General features: G+C 32.7%; 1 protein-coding gene across 4 annotated transcripts in view; it reads left to right on the top strand.

Annotated features, from left to right (window-relative positions):
- DYNC2H1 (dynein cytoplasmic 2 heavy chain 1) overlaps positions 1-23,171 on the top strand; it is a 293,546-nt gene that overhangs the window by 123,232 nt on the left and 147,143 nt on the right. For 3 of the 4 annotated variants that reach the window (XM_074335553.1, XM_074335552.1, XM_019717179.2), the window contains exons 64-71: positions 1,263-1,283; positions 2,975-3,073; positions 4,573-4,696; positions 12,732-12,895; positions 14,613-14,732; positions 15,411-15,545; positions 17,142-17,285; positions 21,714-21,803. In XM_074335553.1, the coding sequence (XP_074191654.1) occupies positions 1,263-1,283; positions 2,975-3,073; positions 4,573-4,696; positions 12,732-12,895; positions 14,613-14,732; positions 15,411-15,545; positions 17,142-17,285; positions 21,714-21,803 (897 nt within the window). The remainder of the gene's footprint in view (positions 1-1,262; positions 1,284-2,974; positions 3,074-4,572; positions 4,697-12,731; positions 12,896-14,612; positions 14,733-15,410; positions 15,546-17,141; positions 17,286-21,713; positions 21,804-23,171) is intronic. The other variant, XM_019717180.2, reaches the window with a different exon arrangement.

The following is a 23,171-nucleotide window of genomic DNA, read 5'->3' as shown; positions in this document are numbered from 1 at the left end:
GTATGTATGTGTTTTTCAGTTGGTTTTTTTTTGGTAATTGATTTCTAGGTTCATACTATTGTGGTCACCAAAGATGTTTGATATAATTTCAATCTTCTTAAATTTATTGTTTTGTGGCATAAGTGGTATATCTTGGAAAATGTTTCATGTGCACTTGAAAAAAATGTATATTCTGCTGCTTTGGGGTGAAATGTTTTAAAAAGGTCAGTTAAATTGATCTGCTGAACAGTGTCATTTAAGTCTGCTGTTTCCTTGATTTTCTTTCTGGAAGATGTGTTCATTGGTGTCAATATGTGTTAATGTCCCCTCCTATGATTGTGTTACTGTTGATCTTTCCCTTTATGGTGGTCAATATTTGTTTTATATGATATATTTAGGTGCTCCTATGTTGGTTGCATAGATTTTTACTAGGGTTATGTCCTCTTGTTAGATTAATCGCTTTGTCATTATGTAGTGTCCTTCTTTGTTTCATTTTAAAGTCAGTTTTGTCTGATGTAAGTATTGTTAACCCAGCTTTTATTTTCATTTCTGTTTGTGTGAAATATCTTTTTCCATCTCTCTCGACTTTCATTCTATGTGTGTCTTTCAATCTGAGGTGAGTCTCCTGTAGACAACATATGTACGGGTCATATTTTCTTATCCATTCAGCCTTCCTTTGTCTTTTGATTGGAGAATTTAATCCATTTACATTTAAAGTGATGATTGACAGGTACATAGTTATTATAATTTTATTCATATGTTTGAATCATGCTATTGCCTTTGCCTGAAATGCTTTTTCACCTCTCCCAAAGTCCAATTTATCTTCATTTGACTTGAATTGCTTCCTAGCAGATTCCCCTAACTCCAGCTCTGATCCTATATTGTGTCCTCTTTGATTATAAAATTTTTATGTTTTGCTTTTTTATTGTATGTGAACTCCCTAAAGGGTAAGGGAATATATCTTGTTAATTTCTGTATCACTCAAATTGTCTTACTGTAGTAGTTATACAACATATAGTAAGTAGATGAATGAACACATGAATGAATAAAAGCTTGATAATTTGGATCTAGTATAATTTGTTGTATGTAACATTTTACTACATTTAATCATGAAATAAAACCTAAACTATACCTTAAGAGATTTTTGTCTATATCTCTTTGGAGAGATATAAATAAATGAATGCAAACTTTTAAGTAATGTGAAATTCTTAAGCATATTTTCTTAAGCTAATACCATGATTTTCTTAATCTTTATCGTCTTTTTTTTTTTTTAACTGCATCAGATCATTGGTATGAAATCATGGGTAAGAACTTTATTAAACATTTAAAATAATTATTTTCATGGCTAGGGAAAATCTAGTAGACTTGTGAAATGTTTGCTATTGAATAGTCACATAAAATAAGATCCAAAACCCCAATGTAGTATATTGATAACACTTAAAAGCATATTTACTAACTGTGGGCACAGAGTCTGGAGTGCAGTTTCCAGGCTCTTGGCCTCATGTGGAAAGGTGCTGGCTCAGGTAGTAAATGGCCATCAACTGTGACTGGATGGCCATCAGCTGTGGCTAGTTGGCCGTCAGCTGTAACCAGTGAGCCATTGGCTACTAATATAACTGCCGTGGCTACGCTAGCAGAAAATGGGGGCTAGCAAGAAGATGGGGGCTGAGCTAGCAAGAGCCGATTGCAGTTAGCATGGCGGATTGCAGCTAGCAAGTGAGGTTGGATGGCAGAGAGAACTGGACGCAGGTTGTGGATAGTGTGGCTCCTGCTTCCTGTAGCTCCAACCCAGCCGCCAGCGAGAATATAGTGGTATGACTCCCCTACCTATGGATCCGTAGGTGTTCCTTTTGGCCTCACCATATCCTGCGTTCTTATGTGGGTAGCAGGACTAGAGACCCCGCATGACAGCCCGCATGACCCTAGTCATCTCATTTTTCAGGGAATAGCAGATTTAATGATGAAACAGTAAGTAAAACCTCCAGAAATAGATGCTGGGTGAAGACCATATAGTAGTTTGACACTGGGGGAGGGGTGGCAGTAGTAGTCCATTTGGGTGCAAGCAAAAAGGGGGTGCATTGTCTGTAGCGAATTTGGAAACAATAATAGAGCTGTTTCAAATTTAGTCAGCTCTTTATTGTCACCATGTGCTGGCAATTTTAAACAATGTTACTGATAAAATGCTCTTTGCCCTTGGGGTAGATGGTCTCCCTTATTCTCCTTGGTATATCACTGAAGTAACATCATGTTCTTATTAGAACCTCAGTTCTAAGTCTTCCTTTCTCTTTGACTTTCATGTATTGTGTTATCTGTATAGCACACTATATATTTATATATTTACATATATTTATATTTATCATATGTATGTATATATATGTATGTATATAAATTGGCTTCTTTTCACATGCTATGTGGCATTGTGTATGTAGGGCATTTTCACTGGTTTCTAATTTTCTATTTGTTTCAGAGTTTAATTAGTATAAGGTATTTAGTTCATTAAATCTTAAAATATAACCTATATAATTTTCTCTTCTAGGGCACTTCTTTGGTAATATTAATTATATACTGCTTTATAAGAATTAGTGTCTTAAATATAAGCAATTATATTGATTGTTATTTCAGCAATACTTTTGTGATTGGGTCATACTTGTCTTTTAAGGCCTTTATGGTTTATTCAACCAAAAATATATATAAAGTTAGGCAATAACTTGGTTGTCCAGAGCTCTTGCTTACTATACTGTTAATATACATTGTCTGTGTTACTGTGTGATAAATAGGACTGTACTTACTGTGGTTAAATTGAATTAGCTCATATTAATTACTGATCACACTAAAATTTTTTAACGTGGCTGAAAACTGTACCTTTAATTCCTCCTCATGGTTGAATATTTATATTCTCCAAAGCATGAGAGAAAAACTCACTCAGTAATTGATTCATAATTTTTAGGAAATTATTTCCATCTAATGAAAGCTTATAATCTTTTTTCTGAACTAGAGTCGAGTGTGCCCGTTTCTTATAGACCCTTCTTCCCAAGCTACAGAATGGTTAAAGACACATTTGAAAGACTCGCGTTTGGAAGTTATTAACCAGCAGGTATGTATTATAATTTAGATACAGACTAGTAATGGCATCTTATGGTGAAAAGAACTCTGGGTCTGTAATCAGAGAACATAGTCAAATAGATATAACTTACCTGGTACGGGACCCTGGGAAAGAAATACACTTCTCTTAGCTTCAGTATTCTAATTTGTAAAGACAAGATTAGAATATATATTTGTTTCCTTTTATGTGCAGGGTGTTGATCTAAGCCCTGGGAGTTTAATTGTGAGTACAGTGCCTGCCCTCATGGAGATGACAGTCTAATAGGTCAGAGAGACAATTCATAAGCATTTACCCTAAATTATGATTAAAAACACAAGTATAAGATCTTATAGGAAAGTTAAAAGTTACTAACTTAGCTTGGAGAAAGCCTCCTGGACTATTAGCATACTTGTAGTTTCTCTCTGTGCCTCTTATAATTTCCTGTTCCTGTAACTCACCATGAGAATCTTTGATGTGTCCAAGATTTAACATATTGTCAGGGAAATGTAATCATAACCTTTTGAGTTGTGACTTTGCACTGTCATATTTATCTTGCCAAGGAAATTATTTTGGCCAGGTATTTTTTTTTTTTGACATAAGCCTAGTGTATGATTAAAATTTGTAGATATTCTTGGATAATTGAAAAATTACATCTTGAAAACATACTTCACTTATAAAATGGGGATATTTCCCTCATTTGTGTGTATTATTAATAATTGTAAATTGGATAATGTACACAACACTTGAATGTCACTCATAGTGTCATTATAGCCACTTACAATGTCACATTATATAGTCATATTATATGTATAATATAATATATATAATATAATATATAATATATATGACTATATTATATATGTATATATACAATATATATATATAGTCACATTATAATGTCACTTATAGGAGATTTAATAATTATTACCTCAAATATTTAATTTATTTTAACCATAGTTGGAGGCCTGGAATGACATTTGAAACTATTCTTTCTTTAGACAGAAAACCAAAAAATTTTGCATGGTTATAGATTTTGTGTAAAGGTTCTTTTCACCATGATTAGGCCTACTACACTAAGAAAAGTTTATTAGAATTTATCATCTTGCCTTTCTTCTTCCATTCCGTGTTTGACTTTGAACATAACAAACCAAAGTAGTTCTTAATTAATAGGTGGGTGAGTCATTGCATATAGAATTAGGAAATTTGTTTCTAAATCAATTTGAAATTATAGTAGAAGATTGAAAAAGGCTTTTTTTATTGCTAATGTAAAATTTCCTATTTTTCTTAAATGTCTATTTTTTTATGAAAATTATTTGATAATTTATCCAACTAAAATGATTCATCACCAAGTACTTATAACTAGAAAAGCAATTGTAACTAATTTGAATGGCTAGCATGCATATTTTAAAATATTCGTATTATTCCTGTTGATATTTTCATTCATTATCTGTAAGGGCCTTTGTAAATATTAAGGAAATAAAGGAATTAATATGTATTCTTTTTTCTCTTAGGATAGTAATTTTATCACAGCTCTTGAGTTGGCAGTACGTTTTGGGAAAACGCTTATTATACAAGAGATGGATGGTGTAGAACCTGTTCTTTATCCATTACTGAGACGAGATCTGGTTGCTCAAGGTAAATATTTGACAGTTTCCAGAGAGTAACTACTTTTAAAATTTCCAAAGTAATTAACTTCGTAACTAACTGATTTTTTTTGTCTTGCCACTGAATCTGAGGAAACAAACTTTTTTGGGAGGCTAATGATAATGTCCCAATAGTAATAGCAAGTAAACAAAATTTTAAAGTGCCTTTATATGAAGAGACACTGTGTTGGGGTCTCCAAGGCTGCTCCTGGATGCAGTATTTTATTAGGAAGACTCACAGGACCCAGCATAGTCACATTCATGGCTAAGATTTATGGCAGGGAAAGGATACAAAGCAAAGTTAGCAAAGAGAAAAGGCGCATAGGGTGAAGTCAGGAGCCATGAAACCAGATGCAGGCTTCCAAGAGTCTTCTTCCACTGGAGTCACAGAATTTGCTTAATTCCCCCGCGACGGACTTGTGACAACACATGTGATATGTTGTCTACCAAAGAAGCTTATTAGACATTCAGTGCCAAGAGTTTTTATTGGGGCTGATTTTATAAGCACATTCTTCTTGGTATGTACCAAAATTCCAGACTCTTCAAAGGAAAGTAGGTGGTCAGCATATACCACATTGTTTGTACAAACAGTTTAAGCACAGTGAGCCACTCACTCTTATGTGATCTGGAAATTGGTGAGAACCCTCTCAAAATCCAAGTTCTTAGATTCTGGTTATGGGCCCACCTTATAGGCAGGTCTTTCTAAGATTAGCCGTTTTAGGACTGCTAAGTTACCTCTTTTCTGCTCAGACACCTAACCCAGACTTTGACGATTAGAGAGTAATGTTCTTAAACTATAAGTGTGTCATGCAAGTTGTATACAGATACATACATAGATATGTGCTTATACATATATACATACATATACTTACACCACCCACATTGGTACCACTACAAGATAAATAGAACATTGGAGAAATTGGGGCAAAGCCAAGAGATAGCAAAGTGTGCATTACTCCCTGATCACCTGTTATCCCACAAATGAGTATGCTTGGCCTGGCAGTGGTTGATATGTTGTGAAAAGAACTCTAGTAGTGGGGCTTTTGTCTTTGTAACCTTCTAGAGTTCAGTCTCTGGTCTCAGTCTGTTCTTTGCTGGTGCTGACTCAGGTCGGTTGAGCTAGCTTTTGCTATGCTATTTTCAAGGAGGCCTGGAAATGAACATTTAGTGCCATCTAGAGTTGACTTTCTTGAGTCTATATTCTGGCACTTGAGGGCTCATTAAATATAAAACCCCTGATTGGTGTCATGTTTTAGCAGTATCTGTGGTATTATCTGAGAATGGGTGTTGACAAGGTCTGGGAAGTGGTATATGGTGAAAAGAGATATATTCCACATCATGATTTGTTCACATTATGAACCACCACTATTCCAGATGGTTGTGCAGGGCTGTTTGAATCAGTTTGTTTATTTTATAATTAGGAAAGAGACTTAATGTCTGCCCCTACCTTACTTTTTCTACCTTCCTCCCAGGGTTGCATACATCCATGTCACATTAGTGGAAGCCTGTGTATACTTCAGATTGTCCTTTTCCAGAGTGTTGCGTTCCTCGTGAATTGCCATTTTGTCATAATACATTTCCTTTGGGGGCAAAGGATAGTTGTCCTAGAGCCAGATAAAACAGAGTATGTCCAATTTAATTTACATCCCAGTGCCCTTAATCTAAGCAGCATGAACTGCCTTTCTATATACTGAGGTCAAAGCAAGTACAGATAATAGGAACAGAATATGCTTTTCCTCCTCAAATTGATGCTGTTCAAAAATTCCTTCAAATGTGTATTATACAAAATGAAGACCAAGGTCCAGTTCCTCCTCCTGCATGGGTGTGCCTAATTGCTCCACCCATGCAGAAGTAGGTGTGGCTGTTTACAATTAGTCAATAATTGAAGACAGCTGGTCAGTTAGCCATGTAGATGTTGTTAAGATAGAGGCTGGTATAGTTGGCAGTAGTTCAAGTTTTACTAACTATAGATGTCGAAAGTATTTTTCATTAATATTCCAGTCCTTTATGGTTCTTTCATTTCCATGTTGGGTTTGAATATGGATCCAGGAATTATAGTAGAGATGAGAGCTGAACATTCTTTTTTTTTTTTTTTTTTAGTTTAGATGCTTTACTTTAGGCATAGTTGTTTCATATGGACATATATATGTGCAACATAAAGATTAAGGTTGTGATTAATTGTTGTACTTAATTGTGTGTGTCTCTGGTAGCCCAGTTGAATCTGGGTGGCCCAATGGCCTGAACACAGCCAGACTAATGGTTCTCTGACAGGAGGGATTTTGTCCTCAGGTGATATTTGGTAACGTCTAGAGACATTTTTGGTTGTCACAACTTGGGAAGTCTATTCCAGTGACATCTTAAAATGCATAGAGCATCTCCTCACAACAAATAATTTTTCAGCACAAATTGTCAATGGCATTGAGGTTGAGAAACTCTATGCTAGCTCACTAGTTGTGAGCCATGAATCTCTGTACTGATATATTTCACTTAGTCTCAGCATGACATGCTTTATAGCCAAAAGCGCTACTCGAAGTCAGCCCACTGTATAAAATATTCAACGCTATAGATTGCCAGAAATGTTTCCCATGGATAGCAGATGACTGTAACATTCCATTGGATTTGCTTATCTGTGAGATTATTTGTAGATATCTAATTCTGTTCATCTGGAGGATATAGGGATCAAAGGCAAAGATTGATTTACAATCGCTTGAGTTATTATACTTCCAAAGTTGCCTCTTGCAACTTGGCAGGAGCTGCCATTCAGACCTAGCCATGTGTTTATTGACCAGATAAATAGCTTTAGTAAAATTTACAGGTACGAATATGATACTTCCACTAGGCCAAGAAGGTATTCAGTTGTTGGTTCTCTTTCTTTGTATATAGTGGCTGTAAAGCCAACAGTTTAGCCTTAATGGACTGTGCGATGTCTCCTTGGGCAATGTCAATTTGGTTATTTGGGTGGCAGGGTTTTGTATTTGTCTTCATTTAAGTCCCATTCATCTTTAGTTAGTTAGGCTTGAACAGTATTCAATACCATTCAATGTGAGCAGTTTCCTCAGTGGAGACAATTACCAAAATGTTAACTATATAATGCAATGTTTCTGCCTGTATGGCAATTCACATGTACTGAATTTGTCTAGTTCAGGTGATAATATATTTCTGAAGAGTTTGGACCTGTAAAGGTATATACTACATACAACAGATAAACTGAATTTGGTCTTCATCCCAAAAGAATATAAACAAGAAAACATGATAATCATTAGCAATGTCCAAGTCTGCATACCAGCTATGCAGCTGTGGCAGCAACTTTGTAAGTCATTATATCAGGCACTTGGGAAGCCGTGGTGGCCACTTCCTGGTTTAAGTTTCAGTCGTAGTAGACTATTCATGTAACATTGGTTTCCAAAACCAAGGCAGATAAAGTTGTGTAGTACCCTTGCCTGGTACAAAAAGACTTCAGTTTCTTTTTCATTTTCTGGCATGATGCATTTCAATATTTGTAGTATTTGGGTACACTTTATAGAATGATCCTGCCTATATCTTCAGCTGATTGTTATAGAAATCAAGGCATTACAATGAATTTATCCAGTTTATATATCCTTACATACAAGCAGCCCAAATGTTCCTATCTATTATACATGCTGACCAAAAACTGTGTATATGTATATATATATATATAATATATATGTGTATGCATATGTATATGTGTGTGTGTGTGTGTGTGTGTATATATATATATATATATATATATATATATATATATATGTTCAACCCTGGTTCAAATTCAGACAAAAAGATTATAGCCATGTAAATTGCAACTTCCTCTGGAAAGAGAGCAGCAGATAAAGTCTTATGCTTGTGCCCAATCATTCTGTATTCAAAGTTCTTTAACCAACAGTAAAGATTTTGTGTCCTGAAGAAAAATTTTGGTCAAAATTAACTCCATCATAGGTTAACTCTAAAGTAAATTAAGACTTTTTACAGTTCGACTGTAAAAAGAGTGTGTTGGACTTCATAGTTCTACATCTGATATTTTCTAAGAGTAGGATATAAGACTTATATCCAAGGGTCTTTTTTAGATAATAGGCCATTTATTTTGAATTTTTAAACAGTTATATCAAAATAATACTTGCATGGGTTACAAAATCAAGTAGTACAGAATGGCAGTAGTGTTTTGTCCCTCCTCCTCATGAGTAGTCCTCTCACCAGAGAAAACTAGTTGTTTTTCAATTTTAACGTTTTGTTGAAATATGTGTATGTATATGTAAATACCCAGATCAATGTATAGAACTTTATCAGCACTCCAGAAGCTCCCTTATTTACCACTGCCTGCAATGAGTATAACCACATTCCGGACTGACAATGACATAGATAAGTTTTGCTTGTATTTGCGTAAATGAGCAGCATCTGACAACTGGACGCTGGCATGGCTCTGATAGTTTGGCTATTTTGTTCTCCTGTTGTACATAAAGCATTTCTCAGCACCAATAGCAGACAGGTCACTCTGACCATAATCATGTCTGAGCACAAAAAACAAGAATGTTTTCAATATCACAAAAATAACCCAACATCTTTCTCTCCCAATTAATTTGAGTGACTTCTGCTTTTTCAAACCAGTATTAACTTAGTTTTACTCCATTTCTCTTACCTTCTAGATGAAAATTATTAAGATGCCAATCATAGAATTGTCTGCTCTTTATGATAGCTCTCATTCCCCAGCAAAATCACACTTTGTTTGAACCCTCCCCAAATCACTTAATATATGTCCAAATCCTATAACGAGCATCTCAATACCTTCTTGTTAAGACAATGCACAGTTCCCATGATGATCTATCTATCTTTTATTGCAAATGCTAGTAAACCTGAGCTGAGGCCCTTTCAGCATTGGATTTAATTTTTTTCTGTTTGTACTCTGTATTTTGTGTATCTGTCAGCATTGGTTAAGCTGTATTTTTTGTTTTTAGGTATTTGTCCATTCATCCAAATTGTCAATATGAATTGGTGTATTTTTTTATATAAGTCTCATAACTTTTTAATTTCAGTTTTGTAATACTGTCTCCTTTTTCTTGATAATTGATTTTTCTTCTTTGATCAGTCTTGATAAGGGTTTATCAGTTTTACTAGTTTTTAAAAAATACCAACTTCTGTTGATTTTCTCTATTGTATTTTTATACATACAAGTATATTTCATTGTAATTTTTATAGAATATTTTCATTAACAATCATGAAAAAGATAATTGCTTATGCTTAAAACAGTATGTTCATAAAATCCTTTTTAAAAATTGAAGTACAGTTGACATACACTATTACATTAGTTTCAGGTGGACAACGTAGTGATTCAACATCTGTATACCTTACGAAATGATCGTCACATGTCTAGCAATCTTCAAACACCATACGAAGTTATTATATTATTGGTTATATTACCTAAGTTGTAGTTTACATTCCCATGACTCGTTTGTATTTTTAAACTGATTTTTTTCTCTTTGTTATTTCATTTCTGTTATTTGCCTTAAATTTCATTTGATCTTCCTTTTTCTAGATTCTTGAGATGGAAATTAAAAATATTGGTACTTACTCTTTTCTTTTTCCTAATGCGTTTATGTCTGTAAGATTCCCTCTAGGTCCTTCTTTAGTTTCACACCACAAGTTTTGATTTCTTCTTTGATTCATAAATTACTTAGCAATTTTTGGGTGGTGTTTAATTTCCAAGCAGTCGGAGGTTTCCTAGTTACCTTTTTTGTTATTGATTTTTAGCTTACTTCCATTGTGGTCAGAGAATTTATTCTGAAGTGTTCAGTTTTTTAACCCTGTTGAAACATTTCTTATGCTCTGACATTGGTTAATTTTCATAAACGTTCCATTTACAATTAAAAATTATGTAAATTTTATTCATGGTTGTTTTAATTTTTCTAAAGTCAATTAAGTCAAGTTTGTTAATTACATTGTTTTCTTCCATGTCTTCACTTTTTTTCCTGTCACATATTGAAAGAATATCTTAAAGTCTCTATTATTTTGAATTTGTCCATTTTGGTTTTAGTTCTGTGAATTTTTGCTTTAAATATTTTGGAGCTATGTTTTTAGATGCATACATATTTGGAAACTTGATTATCTTTCTGTTCTGTTATTTTATCATTATGAAATAACCTTCTTTATCTCTAGAAATGTTTCGAGTTTTTAAGTCTGATATTAGAATGGGTACAATAAATTGTGGTGGCTATAGTTTGCATGGTAATTCTTTTCCATTCTTTTACTTTCCATTTTCTGTTGGTCTTGTTTGTAAAGCACCTCTCTCAAAGCGGTAATATCATTTGGTTTTGCATTTTCATTCGCCATGCAGTCTTAATATTAATAATATAATTTAACATAGTTAATCAATTCATGCAATAACTAATATAGTTTTTAAGTAACCTGATTTTTTTGATCAGTTTTTTATGATTTTTTAATGGTTACTCTACATATGACAATATACATCTTTGACTTGTTATTTTAATACAAATCAATACTTTGCCAGTTCTCCAGTACTATATTTTAACTCTACTCTGCCTGCCTTTGCATTTTTTTAATTTTTAAATTTATTAGGGTGACAATTGTTAGTAAAATTACATAGATTTCAGCCTTTGCATTTTTGTTGTGATGCATTGTCATGCTCCACATGACATTATAATTATTGTTTAAAATTGTATTTATACATTTTTACCCTTTCTAGTGTTCTTAAATTCTCCCAGCATTTCCATCTGGATTATTTTTCTTCTGTCTGATGGATTTACTTTTGTATTTCATTTAGTGAAGGGCTAGTGGAAGCAAACTTCTTTTTCATTTATTTTTGAAGGATTTTTTTTTTTTTTCTGTCTGACATAGAATTCTGGGTTAACAGTTATTTTCTTTAGCACTTTAAAGTTTTTATTCCATTGTCTTCTAGCTTATGTCATTCCCATTGAGAAATAACCTGCTTGTATTATTGTTGCTCTTTTGTAAAGTGATGTGTCATTTTTCTCTGGATGCTTTAAAATGTTTGTCATTGATTTTCATTGATTTGACTATGATGTCCTTAGAAATGAGGTTTTCTTGCATTTATTCTGCTTAAGATTTCTTGAATCATTTCTAGTTATTGTAGAGGTATTCCTTTGGGGTTTCAAATTTATATTTCTCTGATGATGATTAAAGTTAAGTATTATTTTGATTTTTCTTGACATTTGTATATCCTTTCACAAAGTGCTTATTGAATTCTTTTAACATTAACTCAGAGTTTTAGGTAAATTTTTAATACCTATTCTGGTGTTCTCAATAATTCTTTAAATTGTTTTTCTTAACCTTTGAAAATATGTATTTTGTACTTAAAAATCAATTATTTGTTGTCCAATTAAAATCGTAAGTTAGGGATATAATTGTTGATTCATTTCTCTATGTATGTCGTATAATGAATATCATTGTCTTTTATTTTAGAATGTACTCTTTATAAGGCAGAACTTTATTTTTCTAATTTAACTTCTTGTCATGAATTACCTGTATATAACAGTCTGAATAAATCCTTTTTGATATTATTAGTATCTCTGCCATTACTCATATCTTGATAATCTTAGGTTTTTGCCAGTTCATTCTGTCTTCAAGCGTTCCATCCTAAATACTAGTGTAATAAACACTATTTAATTGATGAATTTCGAAATAGAGAATAATATATAATTGAGTTACTTTTTTAAATCTATAATCAATCATTTCAGAAAAATTTGGAATATGAAACATATAGTTAACATTAAAACCATACTGAATGTAAGTAGATACTCCTTTGATGCTTTAATAACCGAGGATCATCTTAATGAATATTATTTATAATTGCTTACAAAAGTACCAATTAATGAAACATTCTGGTTAATAGTACCTTGGGTAGCCTAACTGCTGCTATCTTTTGGACTCTTTTGAAAAACCTCTAATACAAACTATTTAGAAATGCTAGATTATATTTTTTAATGTCATATAGCAAAATACAGAATATTCAGGTCAACTAATTGTGTCATTTAAAAAAATAGGACCACGTTATGTGGTACAAATCGGTGACAAAATTATTGACTACAATGAAGAATTCCGCCTTTTTTTGTCAACGAGAAATCCCAATCCTTTTATTCCACCTGATGCCGCTTCCATTGTTACTGAAGTTAACTTCACTACAACACGAAGTGGATTACGAGGACAGGTATAGTCAATCATAATGTACCTTAGAGATCTTCTGTAGTTCTGCACACTCATTAGTTATTTTGAGTGGGAAGCTATTTTGTTAAACTGATTAGCATTTAATCTTTTGAAAATGTACTTGCAACCTAAGAGTAAAGCATTAGGTTTTGTTACACGTGTCGTTTGTATCAGACTTGTACACTTCTTGCTAATGTCACATTGCTGCTTCTTCTAGTATAACTTTAATTTTAGTCTATCTCTGTCATATGTGGTAGAATTCAGGAGATGGAAGAAATATAGAGATTAAGATCGGCTACTTTATTTTTTTAATTGTGAAAACTGAAGTTTAAATGTGAAATTTCATTTAATTGACCTATTTAGCTAGTTGAGAATCTTTGATTCCCAATCTAACAATTTCCCCCCCCACCAGAACATATGCATCTTTGAATTCACTTTATCTGTGTATGGTTATTTACTGCATGAATTTCAAAGTAATTTTTCATGTCCAGACATTTACTTTCATAAGCTATCACTCATTTTCCCCCCTCTTTAAAGATATACCTGTTGACGTTTTGAGTATCACCCTATTTTTTACTCAACTGATAGTAGTAGATTTTTCCTCCTTTGATTTATAATAGGCATATATTTGCTACAATTTTTACTTTATTGTAATTTAAGAACTTTTCTTTCAAAATATTTTTCTTACCATATTATATGGCTTGCCACATATATTTTTTATAAACAATATCTTTTGACTTATTTGATGATACTTTTGTTTTTTTGATGAAACTTCTTATAAACAAGACAATGGACAAATTATTTAAAACTTGGCAGAATTGTTGAAATTGCTCCTTCTATCTAAATACTCTCCATATTAATTGCTGAAACGGGCTATTTAGATTTTACTTTAACAAAAACTAAGTGAAGATGCTTGTAGAGCAGATTTGGAATTATATAATTTATAACATGCCAATGTCAGTCTCTCTAGTTTCAAAATTAAGAATTTAGCATAGCATTTTAAAAAACAGCTTTATTAGATTCAGTTCACATATCATACAATTCACCCACTTAAAGTGTACAATTCAATGATTTTCTTAGTGGAAATTTGGGTCTTATGGTAACTCTATGTTTAACATTTTGAAAAACAAACTTTCAAAAGTGGCTGTGCTATTTTTCTTTTCCACCAACATTGTATGAGTGTACCACTTTCTCCACATTCTGTTAACACTTGTTACTGTCTGTTTAACTGTAGTCATATAGTGGGTGGGAAGTGGTATTTCATTGTGATTTTGATGGTATAGTATTTTAAGAGAGATAGCTCTTATTTTATGTGAATACTTACCATTGAAAAATATTAGCTTCCATAGTTTTTGTACATGTAATGTAATTTTAGAACTAAATATTCCATGTTGATATGTTAAATCATACAATTTCTTATACTTGTCCTATAATGTTTAACATTTTTTCAATGGGTTTAACTATTTGTTTTGCCTCTTTTTTGTAAGAAATAATTGTGAAGGTGTCTCATATATTTAAGTAGAAAGAATCAAATGAGGTACATACGGTAGTATCATAATACTTGTAGCTTTTGGTCAAACACTGGCCTGTTCGCGGGAAGTTTTGTTTTGTATTGTTTTGTTTGAACCTGTTGCTAGAATAAACTTGACCTTAAATATATATATATATATATATATATATATATATATATATATATATATATATATTTTTTTTTTTTTTAGCTTTTGGCCTTAACTATTCAGCATGAGAAACCTGATTTAGAGGAACAGAAAACAAAACTATTACAACAGGAAGAAGATAAGAAAATACAGTTAGCCAAGCTTGAGGAATCTCTTTTAGAGGTAAAATTTAGTTATTCAGGATAATTTTTTGTATTACGTTTTTTTCTTTAATGAATCAAAATTCAAACAAAAAAGTAGATATCTTGCAATATAAGATCTTAAGAAGTAATGTTTAAGGTAAGTAATTTTTAACTAATACTGTCTTTATACTGGATTATTTCATTAATTATGTTACATGCTCATAATTTCAAGAAGCATTAAAAGGTAGCATGCAATTATGACTTAATCTATAACTTTAAGTAGTTTTTAAAATGAGATTAATAAAATTAATACATATTCAATGCTTTGATGATATAGTATCATATAATGATTTACTATATCATACTTATAGGCTATAAAGCAGGGGTGTCCAAACTTTTTTCAACGTTTTTTACCAACGGCCATATGCACAAACAGCCGGGCCACTCACTCGAGATGAAGTACATATTGCCTCACCTGGTTTATTTAAGTAAACTAAATATATTTTTGGAATTTGCTGTGGGCCAATTAAAAATGGATTGCGGGCCACAGTTGGCCCGCGGGCTGCAGTTTGGACACCCCTGCTATAAAGTGTTGAAATTCTTGATAATGTCTTCATAAACATTATCAAGCTGATGATAGATACTATGAGCTTCCTTTAATTGATTATTTTAATATGTATAATAATGTTAATATGATTTTGTTATTTTTTTGCTACAGACACTTGCCACATCTCAAGGCAATATTTTGGAAAATAAGGATTTGATTGAATCTTTGAATCAGACAAAAGCAAGCAGTGCACTTATTCAAGAGTCACTTAAGGAATCTTACAAACTCCAGATTTTCCTTGATCAAGTAAGTATTCCTTCTTTGTGATCTTATATCATCTTTTCTTAAACTTTTATGTTAATATGATTAAAATGCAGAATCAGGACTTCTGGGAAACTGATTGCAAAAATAGAAAGTTATCTAAAACACCAAAGCCTTTGGTCTGATTCTTATTATAGAGAAGGTGATGAGATGTTGAGGACACGAGGATGAGGTCGGTATACCCTGCTGGGTTCTACTGATTTCTGGCATAATATTATCTAAAGCTATAGTTTTGCACCAAAATTGAAAGTGAATGCTAAAGTATCTTTGTCATTCTTGGAATGTAAGACACATTAAATACCTTAATTACAAGAGCTATAAGCTACTTTCCCCATTAAAAACACTTTTTCCCCCTAATCATCCTATACTATGTGAGTATGATGATCAGACTTATTTTCTTACAAATGATTAAAATCCTTTTTCCTTTTTTTTTTGTGTATTTCTTTTTGCATAATTCCAAACCCCTATCAGTACAATTTATCTTTTCCTCTCTATAATTTAGTGACTAAGCTTTGCTTGAAGAAAATCAGACAACCAAGCCGATTAATGTTACTATGAATTTGCAGGTCTCAAACTGACCAGGGCCCTCACTGATATTGTTTAATTCTTTCCCATTCATCTCAGTAACTTTTGCAGATTTCCATTTCAGTATTTTTCAGCCCTCACTCAAATTTCACAATTTCATATTATTACTTTCTTCACTTCGGAAAGAGCTCTGTTGAAACCAGAGTAAGAGCAAACGTATACTTGATTCCAATGTAGTTACCTACTCTAAACTTGGCAGATGTCATGCCTGTCATTCTACATCAAAAGGAGTTTGAACTTCCTGTGCCTTCTTTCTCTGAACAGGCATCACTAGTCACAAACATAATTTTACCAATGTCACATTTGTAATCCTGGTGCTTTTATCAGAATGACTTAGAGAATCTACTCAGATTTCCATTCAGAATCTTGAGGCCATTTAATCCTATCATCCTCTCGTTTTTATCATCCTATACCTCCAGTCAGAATGAAAGCCCCTGTGGTCATTGGGTCTTTCTATGCTTATGTTAAACCGTGCTAGGTGCTTTATTATCTTAATGTGGACACCTGTTACAGTCTGCTTTCGTTCCCTCAGTGTTCTTGTTGACACCAGTCCCACACGCTGGATTCATAGTTCTAATTTTTGTCTGCTGAAGGGATAGCCTAGTAGTGCCATGCCCTCTTGCATTACCTAAACTGTTTCTCTTTTGAAGTGTAAAAATGCGTCATTTATTCTGCTCACAGCTGTTTACCATTCCGTTTCACTCTCTTTCCCCTAATACAAGTGCTCTCAGTCCTCATTAAGATCAACCCATGAGCCTCTTCTAGCTTTGTAATCTGAGTTGTAGAGAACTATTTAAAATATATTTCCCTCAGTTTCATAAAAATAAAAACTAGATCATTCTATTCCTTTTAGTTATAAAATTCTATGATTTGTCATCTTCATTAGTTGGATATATGTAGGAATATAAGGCTGTGGCTAGCTATGTGCATAGTGGTCTGTAGGTGGCAGTAAAGCACTAGTACTGAGGTGTTTTCTCCCCAACCTCTGATCCACAGGAGCGGGATGCCTATCTTCCTCTGGCTGAGAGTGCCAGCAAGATGTACTTCATTATCTCTGACTTGTCCAAAATTAATAACATGTACCGTTTTAGTTTGGCTTCATTTCTTCGACTTTTCCAGCGAGCTCTACAAAACAAACAGGTATGCTGTTGGTTACCCTGTAGCTGAGACTGAATTAGAGAGATCACTTTTGAAGGTGATTAATCTATAATAACAATTTCCTGAGAAAATTTGCTTAAAATGATATTTCAGAAGACCACATGTAACAATTTTAAACTGTATTAAAAGAAACTAGCTCCTTAATTGTAGTTTATATTCTTAACAAACTGTCCCCATCTGACAGTCTTCTTAATGGGAATGATGTATGTTTTGAGTACAAATTAATAAGTAATAGATGATCCTTAAAAAAGCACAGATGATTCAGTAAAGTATAAAGGTAAGAAATTATCCACATAATCCCATTACTTGGGGAAAATGACATATAAAATTTCATTGTATATCCTTGTTGTTTGAGACTGTAATATGTGCTAGTTATTGTTGTAGGTAATGGGGATATAAGAGTATACACTACTTGTATTGGGTTATATTCTAATGAAGGGAAGGATATATTAAAGGATATAAATTTATTTAACCAAAAGGTATCATACTATCTAAAAAAATTATTCGTATATTATAGACAACTTTCATGTCAGTAAATATAAACCTACACGATAATTTTGAGAGATTGTGGCACTATACTGTACTTTATTTAACCACCTCCTACATGGACATTGATCTGGTTACTTGTGCTGAATATCATGACCCTGAAATTTGGCAGATTAAAACTTTTTCATAAGCTCATGCGTTCTTCCTTATACTCATGAATTCTGTGGGGAATTTGGTGAGGGCAGAGCAGGGATGGCTTATCTCTGCTTCTTAATGTCTGGGACTTCAGTTGGGAGGACTTCAGAGTGGGATTTGGAGGATGGGGAGGACTTCTGAGTGGGATTCACCTGCATGTCTGGTGCCTGGGGCGGGAGGACTTGATGCCGGTACTGCTGACTGCTGCACCTTTCCGTGAAGCTTGGCTTTCTCACAGCACAGAGTAGTTGGGTTTCTCATATTATACCTGGGGGCTCTAAACGTGTGTTGTAGTGAACATGGCAGAAGGTAAATCGCCTTTTGTAACCCAGCCTTGTGTCAGTGTCATTTCTGCTTTATTCTGTTGGATTTTGTTGGTTGAAGCAGTCACAGACATACTCAGATTCAAGGGGATGGGAAAATAGACTTCACCTTTTGATGGAAGGGGTATCAGAAATTTGGGGGTTATGTTTTAAAACATCTACAGACATTTATTATGTTTTTCAGTGTTTGGCTTCTCCCATCATTTTCTTAGTTAAATTCCTAGACTTGGATAATGGGGGAAAAATGCACATTTGTCAGCCTTTTATACAAATATTGTCTAACTGTCCTTTGAAAACATATGCTATTGTTAAACTGATGCAGTGAGAGTGCTTTTTTCTATCTATACCTAGCCAACAATGAATATTACATATCTTTGAATAGTTGTCCTATTAGGTAATTGGAAAATATTTCATTGTATTTGCAAGTCTTTGATCATTTGTAAGATAAATATCACTTATAAGATAAACATAGGATTATTTAACATTTGTATTTCTTCTTTGATGAATTTTTTTCTTTTACATTCTGTGATATTAATATAAAATTGAGTTCTAAGAGACTTAAATATTGAGGACATTAAACCTCAACATTTGGCATATGTTGTAAACATTTTGAGTTTATTATCTGCCTTTTCACTTTATTTCTAAAATATTTTTATGAGACAAAATTTATCTCCTTATTCTTTATAGTTATTGTGTTTGGTATAATAGTATTATGGGTGTTTTTTTAAATCATCTTTTTAGGGGAGAGTAGTGTGTTCTTTTAGTGAATTTAGGGATAAATTACATTCAAGTAGGTTTACTAAAATCTGTTTTCTGAGGAACAATTATTATTTATTACTTATTACAGACTCACTATGTGTCAGACATTTTTCTAGGTGTTTGGATTTATAGCAGGGAACAAAACAGGACAACAATTCTTGTCTTCATTTTCATGGCTATTTATTATTTTCATGAATAAGTTATTTCAGAAAATTTTTATTTGATTATATATGATGATTACATTTGTATTGATTTTTTTCATTAATGTATTTCATTTGAAGTTGTTCATACATTCAAAATTGAAATAAAACGGTACCTAATGAAGAGATAGTGCTTTGGGGGGTAGGTTTTATTAACAAAAATCTGTCTTCAGTCATGGTAGAGAAGACACGTATTTCTGTCATTTATATTTATAATGCCCTTTAGACAAACATCGGGTTTCTAGAGGCATGGGAAAGACAGAAGAATAAATAATTGAAGTTTGGTCCTTTGTTTTTAAAAAATATTTTTGAAATTTAAAGTATGTTAAATTTAATCAAACCATTTATAATATTGTACTGATAGAAGCATTTTTACACACACAATAAAGGAAAACTCAGAATGGAGTAAAGTCTGTGAGAGTTGGTTCAAGATACATGGTATTACATAATTCACTATGTCAACAGATAAAACTAAAGAGTCATTTATATTTACCTTTTTTTACGTTGAAATTTCTCGTAGATTACTTAGAAAGAACACATAATAATTTCATTTTAAATTTCTTTTTATCTGGTAGTCAAGTATATTCATGTTAAAGTGAAGTGTCTCTAACCTGGTATGAGAACTAATAAATAAATTAGAAGTTCTAACTAAATGTAATTAGAATATTGATTATTTTGTACTCTTCAGAAAAGTTTATAACTCAGTATCTCCTCAGCAACAATAGTTCTGTGATAATGTGGCCATTGAATAACACTGATGTTTATTTGTGTGTACTTGTATGTGTACATTTGAATTTACGTTAAAAAGTAATGTAATCTTAAATATGTAGATTAAAAATCTTGCTTTCCAATGTTTTGAAAATCCACTGGATCTTGTAGATAACTTGACTCTGTCTCACAATAGAGTACCTTTTAGTGGATCCAAGTTTCAATTTCACATGTGATCTTTGTTATAAATAGTGAAATGAAGAAGAGTGCTTGCCATATGAACTGTAAACGATGACCTCTTGGTTAGAACATGCTACTAACAAGGCCAGACACCTAGGTTTGATGCACCTAAATGCCAGTTCATGATGTTTTGTACCAATTTCACACACTGCACTGCTCATCCTGGATATGTTAAAGTGAAACTTAGAATTATTTTACTAGGTTATTTTTATTCTTGTCAATTACAATCACAAGGAAGCAAACAAATTTAGTTTAAATATTGTACCTGAATTGACTTTGTCAGGCATGTATTCTCCACATGCTCTTTGAAGTGAGATATAAAACTCATATAACACTTAGGGAAGAGACCGGCTTTTACAATCTCCTTCCCTGTTTCTACCCCAAGCTATTTTTCATGAATCAAAGGAAATAGCCATTAATGATATTCTTTCAAATCATGGCAGTCATGTACAATGGAAGTACAAGATGGAAGTATAAAAAAATGGAAGTGTAAAAAGTCATGTAATGGAAGTATAAAAATACTAAAGGTGTGTACGAATTTTTGTAGCACCAATATCAAAGTTATTATTCATCTTTATTCAACTTGAAGGGCATGGTTTAAGATTATTTAGGTTTTTATATTGAGCGTGAGAAAATTCTTTATAGGGTAGTTCTGGTCATACTGTTTTGGGGCTGGATTGGTAATTATAATACAAGCAATGAAATGATTTTACCCCAGATTGATGTTGTATTTTTAATTCCAGCAGGAATCAAGTGGTATAGTCACATTTAATTCATATTATATTAGAAATTGATTATAATTTTTATTTATTAAAAGTTTTAGCTCTGTCAATAAAACCCCAAAATTCAGTAGTGTAAAATTGAAGATATAATTGGCCTTATTAAATGATTCATGAATTGGATAGAATCCCATCTAACAAGTCGAAAGGCAGTCTGAGGGGTTATACAAAATGGAAGGTTTTTATCGGAAGAAGAGTTGGCAAGGGGGCAATTAGCAAAAGAAAAAGAAGGATTTTTTTAGTCCTAGACATTGTCTTTTTTGGAGTAAGGGAATAGGATAGGTTTTATTATGCAGGTTGCCTCTTTTTCCATTGGAGGTGTGTGTGGGGATAAATAGGATCTGAGTGACAGATTACCGGTGCTTGACCGGAAAATTCTAGACTGGTTGATTAAGACTGCATTTCTAGTGAAGGTTAAAACTGTAATTAGGACAGATATTGTATAAATATAGGTTTGGTATCATGGCTTTTAGCACAAGTGACGCCATTTGGAACCTATGCTTTTCTATATAACAAGTCTATACATTAAAGAAAAATACATCAATTTTTTCAATTGTGTTAAGAGTATAAGTTTAATGCACTTATTTAATTAGTACTTGAGTTTGGCCATCAGCTTTGAGTCTTGAGAAACTATTTATAAACGTGATTAAACTAGGGGGTACCTTTTAAATGTTTATAAATTCCCTAGTGGTTTTTCAACTTTCAAATTGTAATCTACAGGATTCTGAAAATACAGAACAGCGAATCCAGTCTCTTATCAACTCATTAAAACATATGGTATATGAATATATATGCCGTTGTCTATTTAAGGTAAGAAATGTTATATTTTTCACATATAAAATACTACCTGACTCTTGATTTAATACAGTATTACATTTAAATTATGTAATTCTTTACCTATTAGAAAGGTATTGAAATTGGAATTTCTGATATTTTCCTAGAATAATATTCATTACTATCTAGAATGTCTTGCAATGCTTTGGGATATGGTAGGGAAAAAGTCACAAGTGAAGAAGGGAGAGCAAACACTGGATTAGCTGACCTTGCTCTCGTCATCCCAGTAGCCATTGAAAGAGGAAACTGTGATGGATTATGTAGGTCATTTTGTAGCTGGGTTTTCTCAACCTCAGCACTATTGACATTTTGGGCCACATTATTATTTGTTGAGGGGGGCTGTTTTGTGCATTTTAGGATCTTTAGCATCATCTCTGGCCTCTGCCAACTAATGCCAGTAGCACTCCCTTTCCCTCAGTTGTTACAATCAAAAATATCTCTGGACATTGCCAAATGTTCCCTGGGTTGGGGAACAAAATTGTTTCCTATTCCTGGCATTAGGAAGTAAACTAATGCCTGATTCTGAGTTAGAAATTTGTCATAGACATCTTTAGTATTATAAAGGTCCCAGTAGAATACTCAATGGAGCATATTTTAGAAATTTTGAATATTATAGAAAACACAGAGGCTTTTCATTTTGGAATTTTTAAAAATATCAGTCTTTGTTAGCTTGAGATACATTGAAGTAGAGCTTCATACAGACAAGAAAGTGAGAGAAATAGAGTTATGATGGTCCAATTATATAGGCTTCTTAGAAAATCTTGAAAAAGATGTAGTTAGTATATTTTTCAGTAAGTGTTAGTAACTTTTATGATTAGAGTGATATTGTTGAGGATCGTTACTTGAGGCAGAAAATAAATCCTTCAAAGTGCCTTTCAGCACTTTGACAATGGACATTATTGGAAGTTCAAAGAATTATAGTTGAGCGTTTCTGCAGAATTCCTTCTTTAATGAGAATGGTGGATTTATATTTTTTATTTTAACGGTCTTATAGTTAACTATCATTCTAAAAATCATCTGTTTGGCCCTCAGTTTTAAGTTGTGTGAAATGAGGAATTGCAAGCAAAGATCTGAAAGCTCATTTCATCACTAAAATGTTATGATCCTAGATATGAGGATGACATAAGAGTAGAATTTTATCAGTTATAGATCTCATATATTGCTAACATTTGTATAATGCATTATCTCATGTAATGCTTTAAAATTTTATTACACAAACAAAAGTTAAAAAACATTTTCTGAGTCTCAAACTTTATGGAACTGTATAGAAAAAAATCTTAGAGTCATTTCACCCTCTCCTCCAGCTTTTACTCCTTCATTAGAGGAAATCAGTTCTAAGTTTGA

Source organism: Rhinolophus sinicus, linkage group LG06 (assembly GCF_036562045.2).
Source record: "Rhinolophus sinicus isolate RSC01 linkage group LG06, ASM3656204v1, whole genome shotgun sequence".
Classification (NCBI taxonomy): Eukaryota; Metazoa; Chordata; class Mammalia; order Chiroptera; family Rhinolophidae; genus Rhinolophus; species Rhinolophus sinicus.
This window is presented reverse-complemented; position numbering and strand designations above follow the sequence as displayed.